The sequence below is a fragment of the Crocodylus porosus genome, unplaced genomic scaffold (genome assembly GCF_001723895.1).
Source record: "Crocodylus porosus isolate Cpor-Errol unplaced genomic scaffold, CroPor_comp1, whole genome shotgun sequence".
In the NCBI taxonomy this organism is placed as follows: domain Eukaryota; kingdom Metazoa; phylum Chordata; order Crocodylia; family Crocodylidae; genus Crocodylus; species Crocodylus porosus.
Genome location: NW_017728923.1, coordinates 1,319,736 through 1,330,811, shown reverse-complemented (window position 1 = coordinate 1,330,811; position 11,076 = coordinate 1,319,736). Strand labels below are relative to the sequence as shown.

The following is an 11,076-nucleotide window of genomic DNA, read 5'->3' as shown; positions in this document are numbered from 1 at the left end:
GGGAGAATGACTTTAAGCCTAAGGTTGCGTGGTGTTTCATTCCATGACAGAATACAGGGAGAAAGCTTTGCAAGAGTCACGTCTACAGAGATGGCTGGTGCCAACTGTGGTTAAAGCAAGCAACAGATGGCCAGAAAGCTCATTTCAGGGGGCATGCCAAGTACTGTTCACTTTACTTTTACTGGATTCTGATATTAGGCCCTTGCTTTGTTGATTATTGCAGCACGCTTATAGTGACATTGCCTCATCCCATACTGTCAAATGGTTTGTTAGCAGTAAAAGCATAAAGGAGTCATTGCACCTTTCATTCAAAAAATCTCCGAGCACTTCCTTAATATAAAATTTCACAACCCTCCTGTGGGAAGTAGCATTATATGGCAATTTTGCAAATCAGAAAAGCAGAAGGGAAAATGACTTTCCTCATGGTCACAGAGGGTCTGTCAGACCCAGAGGGGAATGCAGGATTCCAGACTCACTGCTGTCCTTCCTACAGGATGCCTTTGGAAGCGTGTAAGGCAACTGCCATGCACAGCAGTTTTGATACATTCCTTATCTTAAAAGATGCTTGCTGCTAGCCACCCTCCATCCAAGGCAGTTGCTGACGCACATGACTGTCTGAGCCAAGTATTTTGGGGAAGGTGCAATAGTTCTGAAGTGAATCCAAATCCATAGAGGCTTTCATCCTTCCTCCTGTCGACTTTGCCACTGCAGTAAGATGTTTTGCCTAAATGCATTTATGCTGCCAGACCAAATGGTGCCAGAAGCTGACTATTCTACATATGCACACTTCATGAGCCCTTCATATAATGGCTGCATAGATTCTTTCCTTGACACTTTCACACCTAGGTAAAGGGAGAAGCATTCATCTTTGGGAAATAAAGTTTGGGTTTTAGAGCTTAAAGCTTTAGCATTTTAAATCCATTCAAATTTCTTTAAGGCTGCTTTCTCTGCTTCAGATAAAAAATATCCCTCCCCCAAACTATCATAGATGGTTTATAAGTTTAAGGGACAGAAAAGTCAAAGGACCCTGATGTTCTGTGACCGAATATTAAGGAGATTGCTTGGCAACAGCTGGCTATGATCACAAAAACAAACAAATGACCCACTCCCCAAAACCCCCTCCTCCAATAACGAGCCTGTGTTGCAAAGCTTCCACTCCCAAGATTTCCCAATGGACTGAATGAAGAGATGGAGAGGATGAGGCTGGACTGTGTTAGCTTTTTATCCAAACAACAATGTGGGGAACATTACCAGCTCCAATGCAACCACCATTCCCATAAGTACCTGGCATCCGCCACAAATGGGAAGACCCCATTGTAAAAGAACATGATAGTGAGAACCAGAAGCCAGTAGCGAAGCGGCAGTCGACGGACATCTTGAACCCGCTGCAAAGAGAAAGTTCCCTTAGATCAGGCAGGAGGCAGACTACTTTTAACCTCACCATCTTACTTCCTTTAAATCATAGAGCATTAGAGGGTCCAACAAGGGCTGCTGGTGAACACTGTTGAAACACAGATCGTTCTTTCTGGGATTTCCAGAACTTATGTACTTCTCCCTATATCCTTCCCTTCTTTAGCTCAGAAAGGGCTATGGTCAGAGTCCAAAGTATCTTTGTAAACTTTGCTAGATTGAGCATCTATATGTCAGCAAGAGACTTCTGAGAAGAATGTGCTTTGACAGAATAAAAGCTGGAGTGAAGCACATCAGGGGTAAGAGTATGACAGGGAGCTACTAAGAAAAGGAAAGTATCAAAGTCTGATCAGCAAAAACTTCCCTCACAGGACAGTCTTCTACAGTCTATGGGATCTAAATGTCAGGAAAAGAAGACAGCCCAATTGCCCACAATATTTACAACCAGACAGAAAAAGCAGAAGAAAACCTGGCATAAGGACTGTTTCTGTCTCAGCAAAAAAGTGTCGTCATTCTTAATAAATAGCCATTTTCCACCACAGTCCTGTGAACCCATACAGGAGCACCTTCTAAAGCAGCTGGTATCTTATCTTTATCTCAAGCCACTGTTTGCTTGCACATTAACCCATGCACTCCAAGTGCAAGCTCTGGTCTCTAGGAAGCCAGCACCTTTTATTGTCCTTGTTTAGTTCCCCTTCTGGCCAAGACTTCTCTGCACCTTGGTCACACAAAACAGCCCAAAATGAAAGCAAATTTCAGCTTGACTTGCCCAACCCTGACCACTATGGAGGAAAGAGCCATCTGGTATTCCACATACCACTTTTTTGGACTCTTGCTGGATAACCCCATCCAATCCAAGCTGCTTCATTCCCACTTTGTCCAGCATGCTGACTGTGATGGCTGAAATAAATCCCAGCACACACAGCAAAGTACCTGCAAAAAGAATGCAAAAATTTTCCTGTGGTGGAGAGAACTGAATGACAAAGTCTATTTTATGTTACTGGCTGAGCCCCCTTATGCAATTTGCATAACTGCTATTCTCCAACATCACCATGTGTCTACTTCTATTCCAGTCACAAGTGGGAACCTTTGCACTGCACAGATCACTATGCAGCCGTCAGAATTGCCAATTAAACCCTCAAGGCCCTAACTCCACAGCTACCAATATCCCAGGCTAGGACAACTAAAGCACTTTGCTAGAGACATCTTGCTGCTAAAACAAAAACAAACCCAAACCATCTGCAGGAATTTATGCTGGGATACAAAAGGCTTCTAACACCTAACTGGGGCTGCCAATGCTAGTTCTACTTTATCCTCAGAAATAGAGTTAAAATTAAAGAAAAAAATCCAGGAAATAAAATTACTTCAAGCCTCAAAAGCTGTGGTTGTACCTTCATCAGTCTTTAAAACATTGACACTGGTAGTTTGAGGATCATAATATTTAGATGTTAAGATTGAACCCCGCCCCACCCACTCATTTCTGATCTTTATGCTGTTCATTTCTCTCAGGACACTAAGAACAATCTTGTCTATTTCCCTTTCATACACTGGGGTGAAAGACTGGGTTGCAAACACCACAGGGCAAAGTTTAGAGCCGAACACATTTTTCATTTACTATAAAGAATTCTTAGTTATGTCTGTTTACAGACAACCTCCTCTATCTTTTCCTTACATACAGCAGAACATTTTTAATACAGTCTGTACATTTGTCAATTAAACCCTCAAGGCCTCAGACATACAGTCTGTACATTTTTAATCCAGAATTTGAAAGTCTTGGTTATTGACAATAGCTAAGGAAACTTTGATGTCTGTGTGACCAGAAGAGGATAACAACACAGACAGTATTTGGAAGCCAAAAAAACCCCAAATCAAAACAAAAACAACACTCCTCACTTGAACCCAGTGAAGCACTTGCAGATGCAGTGTATCTAACCCATGTAAGGAGGCCCAGCTCCAAAGAATGGAAATCAGTGAAGATACACTGGGATGTGACCTAAGTGTCTGTAGCAAACAAGCCATTTTTCTAGTTGAATCCTTTAAAATACTGTATTTAGCTCTCCCAAATACAGGATATTGAAGTTATTCTGATGTAGCCGTTGTGTGTCAGAATACAAACAAACAGCACTGAATTAAATATGTAAAGGCAAATCTATTTAAGTACACCTGTTTAACAAATCCTCTCTGCAAGCCAGAGTGGCAAGGTTTTCAGCTAATCATCACATTTGCCTGATTGGCTGGAAGTTAGGGTTCCTGTACAACAATATTTACTTACCAACCAACAATACAATTAGCCAGATTCCTTGGAGCCTTGCCACTCAACAAAAACACAGCTATGGAACGATTACCATTGCCACATATCTAAAGTCGTAACTATAACATCCAAGCAACATTCTAACCCTTGCTCATACCTTCTGCTAGACAGGGATCCCACTTGTCATTATAACAAGGGAAAATACTCAAGCAATCTCAAGCCCTGAGCAAAACTGCATCAGAGACTTGGAAGTGATAATTCCATCCCACTACTATACCAAAGGGAGGCTCTAACTGTAAATATGTAGGATTTTTTATACTGGTCAGTACACAGGAAAAACTACCACTAATTCAGAGGAGTAGAGAGAGTGAGAGAAAGAATAACCATAGGTATCCCTCCAGGTAGGTGTTCAATTGTGCTCTGACATGCTCATTTATTCAGTGGGAAAAGATACACTTATACATGCTCGTGCATGACTGCAAGCATTCTAATATCACAGTAAGGCTGCAAAAGAGGCAAAATGCTGCAACCTTAAAGGAAAGCTCCAGGCAGTAATGGCCATCTGTCCATTGTGTCCTCAGGCTAGAAGTACTGCTGGGGAAACACAGACCCCCTTCTAGTAGTTTCATTACTTCTTCCATGTATCTATTTTTTTTAAATCAGTCAGACTTAATCATTGCTATTTTGAGGGGGCCTAGAGCCACACAAAACAGAATTCAGAATGAAACTAACCTCCCCAGAGTGTCCACTGGATACCGAAGTGGCTCTCAAACTGCTGGGTGAAGAAGAAGTTGAGTACACTCCCCAGCCGAGAAAAGGACAGGGTCAACCCAAATGCCAAGGCCAGTTCCTTCCCCTTAAACCAGAAGGCCGTGATGCGATTCTGCACAACTTGGAGTGGAAAGGAAGAAGATCTGTATTAACAGATGTGGCAGAAAATGTTATGCGTCTTCCCAGTCCATTCTCTTTGGGCCACATGGTTTTGGTGGCAAAGACTCTTTGATACTAATTGTGCACCCTATTTAAAGTAACCCATAGCATTTGTAGGTATAAGTGAGGGCTGACTGACTTCCCAAAACCTGAGCTATAGCTTTCATACTGCAACTATTGCTCCTACGAAAGAACAAAGACTGGTTATGATGGTACCCAATACTTAGAGAACAGATTAAAGCTATATGAGTTGCCATTCGGCAGACCAAACACTCCATCATCACCAAAGGTTCCAGGCACAACCTGTGAGATGCTGATTACAGGAACAGGGATAGAGCCCAAATCTCCTTTGTCCTGAGTGTGATCTAACTAGGATAGGAATTACTGGATTCCTTACTGGTAAGTGACCCATTCCCAGATCCAAACAGTAGTCGTCCTGTGAGCATCATTGGCAAGAGATAGGGTGTTCCTTTGAAGTGAGAGCCCAGAGCAAAGATGGAGGATCCCAGGACAGTTAGAAGAGAGAAGACAAAGACGCCAACTGGGGAACAAAGCAGAAAAATATGTTGAAATTAAGACATAACATAGAATATTATTCCACAACAGTAAAGTTTTCAATGATCTCTGATTTTTTAACTTGGAAGTGACAGCTAAATTCTTGGGTCTTACATCAAACTGACTCTAATGCATATTATTTTGCCAGTTTTGGAAGACTGGCTGCTTTATAGTGAGGGAACCATTGTTTAGAATCAAAGAAGGCTTCTGCAGCTCAAGGACAGGCTTATAAGTTCCAGACTTATAAGTCTTACTCCTAACTTTGCCACTGACTAGGGCCTCTTAATTATCTCTGTATCAGCTGGCCCGAAAAAGAATTCAAAGCCACCAGGTTGTTGCTGTAAGAGCACTTACATTTCTAGATAAAGGATCACAGCAAGTTCCAGGCTTGTCCCTCACCTATTTTACTGTGTGCCAGAAGAAAAAGATTACTGAACTACTGTACTTTTTATTTTACTGTTCTAATGATCCACAACCAAGCATGAGGCCATAGGGAAAACTTTGCACATTTTTTGCATTCTGTTCCATGAAGCAGATCTAGGAACCCCTACATTCATTATATCCTCCAAAAATGCCTTATTTCATGCCTCCGAACCTTACTAAAACAAGAGTCTGCCATGGAAGCAATATCCCCAACAGCTTGAAAAGTCATCTCTGTGCCAAAAAAGAAGATCCTACAATCTTTCCTACAATCCTAAAAGAAAGACTATAATTAGTCAGGACTTACAGCGATTTCCCAGTTTGTCAATGAGGAATCCAGCCACAACCACCACCAGTGCATTACTAGAAAAACAAGAACACAGACACAGATTCACAGAAGTTTACGGCTGGAAAGGACCTTGTGAGATCATCAGGTCGAGCCCCCCTGCTCTGGCACTTTATTTTACTGCCAGTAGGCAACCCATGAGCCATGCTGCCCTCCCCTAAACAAGAGAAATGTGACTCACGTCCAGGCATAGATTGCATACAGCAAGTTGTACTCTGCAGGTGTCATCCCCAGGCCTTCCACACAGTCCAATGTACCATTATGTCCAGTGTCATTATGCTGGGTTCCATTGGGGCAAGTTAGGTTCTACATAACAAGTCAATACAAAAAGTGTGTATTGCAACAGCAAAGGAAGACCAATCAAGTGAAGAGAATCAATACGTCTCAGAATTGGTTTCAACTTTCCACTTGTAAGCTTACGTTTCCCACTCTGCTCCCAACGTGACATATGGGATCAGAAGGTTTTCAATGGGCTCATGCACAAGACCATCATTAAGATGTTCTGAATGACATGCAACAATTTCTCTGGAATCATAGGAAAATATGGCAGTACCTAGCTAATTCTCACCAGCAGCTGGGAAGTCTAAAAGGAATTCTTGTGATTCTGCTTTTTCCCCCCCACTTTGATGGAGCTGTGGGAGCTCTGTTCCTCTTGTAAATAAGCCACTGAGATTAGTGTCAAGAAAAAAGGCAAAGATACTGCACCACAAATCATATTTGGTCCATTTTACTTCCTCAGTTCTAGCTTAGTTTTTAAGAATTTGATACTTTGTAAATGCAGCAAAATGTTCTGCAGTCAATTTGTAAAATTAATGAAGCTCCAGCAATACAAGACCTTGTTCCAGTTGCCCACTATTAAACCTTTGCTGAAAAGTAGGACAAGACTCCTAACTTGGCACAAAGTTAGCAAGGCTTTCCTATATTTTCAAAAGAGAATCCTGATTTATTCTACCAAAAGGCAGCATTTCCTCACTAGTAAAAGGGATGATCAGGACCACAGAAGAAGTTTGATGACTCAGGTCTACTGGGGACTTCCGCAGTGGCAGACAGACCTAGCGCCTGCAAATGATCAGGGAATGCAGTATCCCAGCCATAAGAGGCTGCAAAACATTGTGACTGTGGATCACATTTTTCTGGTCACCAAAATGACTGGTTGTTTTAGCAGGAATTCTGAAGGCCAGCAGAGAAAAACATCTAGAATAAGACTTTTTCCCTCATCGCTAGATTTGGAGTCACATATGCAGGTGCACTGGAGAGGCCTCTGTTTGTATACAACTGCAAGAATTAAGTGGTGGTATACATATAACATGCCAACATCTCTCTTATATAATATTACAGGAGGGCTCACAGACCCCAACGAACAGTGGGCAAGGTGCTGCCCTAAACTGCGTACAATTAGAGAGATAAGACAGGGAGAAGGGCATAATTTCCTAATTTTAAAGGTAAATAACTAACATGTAGACATTAACTGATTTGCCCAAAATCTCACAGGAAATCTGTGGCAGCAAGGAACTAAAACAAATTCCTAAGTGACCATCCAGAACCTTCATCACAAAAAAGTGGGAAAAAACACTCTGAATCTGATATAGCATGGAGTCTATTCAGAGATCGTTACCATTTCAGTGGATAATGAATGCTTGCAGTCCTTTTGAAAATCACATGCCCAGACACATAAGGGTATGGAGGCAGATATATCTGGAGCAGAAAGTTTCAAAGGCAGCCCATGTTACATTCTTATGGCTACATATGGACAAGCTAGGAATGATACAAATATAGCAATGCCACTGTAATTTTAATAATGCTTCATCCAGGGTTCAAACTTAAGTGTTTCTGTTCCATTGATATCATTCTAAGCTTATCCACAATTAACCATTAGAACAATGGTTCTGGTTTTTTAGACTTGAGGCATCCTTCCATAACTTCTGTGAATTGACTGGCACCCAGTTTCAAAAACTTATTTACATATTCCAGTGCTTAATGCCTTGCAGAGGGGTCAGGCAGGGGGTTGAGGGATTAGCCAGGCAAGGACAACCCTGAGCCCGCTCTTATCTTCTCATGCCTCTTGGGACCCTTCAAAGGATCTGGCAGCTCCCCTGGGTGCCATGTCACTCTGGTTGAGAATCACTGCATTAGCATGCAACAGCTACTGCCTTTTAAAACTGTTCTAAGTGTATGTGTATCCATATCCGTAATGTTCTCTCTTGGTCTGCCATCTTTCCTAGTCAGGCCAGCTTATCAACAGCAGGTGGTGCACATGAGCAAACTGAGCTCTCTCCTAGAGTTTGCTAACAATAATGATCATTGACAGAGATAAGCAACAAATATATGTTGGTGCCTTGAATCTCAGTCTCCAGCAAAACAATACAACATAACAATACTCTGCCCTCCATGGAGAGTACTTTACTCTGCAATCCAGAAAGATCTTTAAAGAAATGCATGAGAAGTTTGATGTAGATTAGTTGGAAAACTAAATGATAAAAGTCTGTACTTGAATTTGAGAGCACTGTTAATTTTACATCTCATTTAAAGCCACAGATCCACTAGCAGCCAGTTAAATGCCATGATTGATTTGATTTAGAACTTATTTATTAGTATAAATTATAAGCACACCTACTCTTTCTAAATTATGTTGTGAAATCAACAGAAACTAGGTAAAGTACCACAAGCATCTATGGTTCCATAAAAACACTAAAAACCTGTACAGGATACTGACTGCATGGGAAAACTGTTGAACTGTAACACGCACAAAGGTCACCTTACAACAAGTTAGTTTGGGGTTCCAAGTTTTTCTCCAAACAATACCTAAAATTCATACCTTGTACTGTTTGTGTTTGTTCTGTACATACCACTATATTGCTTAAACTATCTATAGCTCTATTCTGGACAAAGGAATCTGTCATAGCACATACAACTGACAATATAATCTTCACAGAACAACCTCTCAGTTATCTGGATTTTTTTAACTGCGTTTGTGATTAAGAATCTTTCTTTGCAATGTGTAGAACATTTTGCAGTCTCCTCTTAGATCATAATCAATAAGTTTCTGCAAAAATTATCTTGCTTACAGCAACCTAGTACTTACCCCTTGGAATTGCTCTTGCAGGACACTGGGAATATCAAAGCAGAAATAAGAGCCAAAGGTCAAGAGGCAGTTGAAGAAAAGCACTACGAACCTGTAGTAAGCTAGAGAGTGAACAAATTTGGCATTATTCTGTATTACAAACACGTTAGCTTGACCTGAAAAATGATTAAAAATACAATACGTGCAGAGATTTTCTAATGTACTGCAATATCTGCAATTTCCCATCCCTGTGCAGCTTTGTTTGCTCCTCTTTCTTTCCTAAACCCTGACCCTGCAGCTGGATCTGCACAGGAGGACCTTTGTGCCTTTGCAAGACTTCAGTTTTGGTGTGATTCCACTTGAACATAAATGACTGGCTGCATGAATCTGACAGTAAGCTCTTAGTGGGGGCAGACATTTCTCTAAATACACAGAAAGTATCATGCACATCTATGGTGTCTGTAAGCAAAAGTCACTTTACAGTGAAACAGATTAAACATACTGGTTATCAAGTATATGGTTTATGCCACTCTATCCAGTACTCTACTTTGATTTTTCAAATTATTGGAAGATAGAAATAGATATTTGAAAATGTGTAAGTAGACACAACTCTTCCACCTATTCCGGGCAGAACCAATTTTTGCCAGGAGGCTGCCTGCAGAATTAATACAAATATCCATCTCCCCCTGTGCAACAGCATGCATATAGACAGCTGTCAGTGCATGCTGAGAGCTGCTATCCCTGTGGGCTGCCATTTCAGAGATGCAGACAACAGTATTGTCCCCCAGGACCCCAGTGACCTTTGAGAGCAGGACCCCTCGGCAAATGCAGTAAAATTCAGGGTGTCCCTAATGGAGCATGGGAACCGCTACGCTGCAGCTCTCTCAGTCTGCACTTGGTGAATCCAAGCAGGGAAGCTTCTGCAGTGTGCAAAGGCTCCTTAATAAGGCACTTGGAAACCAAAGTGGCCTCCCTTTTTTTTTTTTTTTTTTTTCTGTTTTTTTGCACCAGTCCTGGAAGCACTGGAATACCAGGTCAATGCATGGAGTGGATGGAGCAAGCTCCAATTCCACCAACCAATACCAAAAAGAATCTGCTCAATACAGACCTCCTCCCATTTGCTGAGAGGCAACTAACCAGTCCTCTCCCAGCCATACTGTTCCACATCTCTCTGTCTGCCTCCCCACAAGGCAAGGGCACATCACAGATGGAGAGCATATAATTTTTTTCCAAGTATATGCAATGTATTCTTTGCAATACAGGCAAAGCATATATGCAAAGTAATTTTAAAAATCAATCATTAAGGTGCATAAAGAAGCAACATGCTACTGCAATTGTACCTGTACCCTCACTCACAGGCTTTAAGCAGTCTGGGAATACACATCTTGTAAATTCTACTGATGCTTAAAAGCAGTATATGGAGCACCTGCATTAGGGATGGGAGGAAGTGTTACTGGTATTAGCAAGTGTAAAGTCAATCCCAGAAGCCTTCTGCCCGGGTACAGTAATTTAGTCCCCCTCTACATGTGCAGGGTAAGGCGTGGTGGGATCTAATGCACCACTCACAGTCATGTCTCCAGCCAGGAAACGTGTGTGACAGGAGAGGTGATGATGGGATTGTGTGTTAGATCCCATCCTGCCTTACTGCTGTACGGGCCGAGCCTGATCTTGGGCTCCCCCTGCAGCGACAGGCAGCTTCGGTGACTGGGATTCCTCAGTCGAGAGGGGCCCCCCCGGCTGGGGACTGCGGCGCTGCCATCCCCCAGGTTCAGCAGTGGGCCCAGCCGCCGGGCCTGGGGGCTGAGAGTCCCCTCGCCGTGGGCCTCGCAGCCCCAGGTGGGCACGGCACGGCACGACCGCCGGCAGCTCTGCCAGCACGGGGCGGGCGAGGGCGGGGAGGTGGCGCGTGCCACGGGAGCGGCCCCAGAACTGAGCCCTCGGGGTACCAGGGAGCGGGTCCCGGTCACATGGCGCCTGTCACGTGACTACACCGGGCCGTCACCTGACGCCGCGTGGTCACGTGAGGAGCCTTCCCCGCCGCCGCCAGCGGCTCCTACCTCGCTCAGCTGCCACCGCCATGGCCCGGCTGCGCCCGCCGCCGCC

The 11,076-nt window shown here is 43.0% G+C and overlaps 1 protein-coding gene across 4 annotated transcripts in view; it reads right to left on the bottom strand.

The window, feature by feature from the left end:
* LOC109313384 (major facilitator superfamily domain-containing protein 1-like) overlaps positions 1-11,070 on the bottom strand; it is a 17,801-nt gene extending 6,731 nt beyond the window's left edge. Inside the window, exons 1-8 of one of the 4 annotated variants that reach the window (XM_019539912.1) lie at positions 11,031-11,070; positions 8,995-9,095; positions 6,094-6,218; positions 5,874-5,929; positions 4,989-5,132; positions 4,394-4,552; positions 2,228-2,343; positions 1,285-1,385 (exon numbers count right to left, since the gene is read on the bottom strand). In XM_019539912.1, coding sequence (XP_019395457.1) covers positions 1,285-1,385; positions 2,228-2,343; positions 4,394-4,552; positions 4,989-5,132; positions 5,874-5,929; positions 6,094-6,218; positions 8,995-9,095; positions 11,031-11,052 — 824 coding nt within the window. In that variant the 5' untranslated portion in view covers positions 11,053-11,070. Of the gene's footprint in view, positions 1-1,284; positions 1,386-2,227; positions 2,344-4,393; positions 4,553-4,988; positions 5,133-5,873; positions 5,930-6,093; positions 6,219-6,885; positions 6,991-8,994; positions 9,096-10,329; positions 10,481-10,532; positions 10,561-11,030 lie in introns of those variants that run through there. The other 3 variants (XM_019539911.1, XM_019539910.1, XM_019539913.1) reach the window with 3 other exon arrangements.
* Between the last annotated feature and the right edge of the window lie 6 nt (positions 11,071-11,076).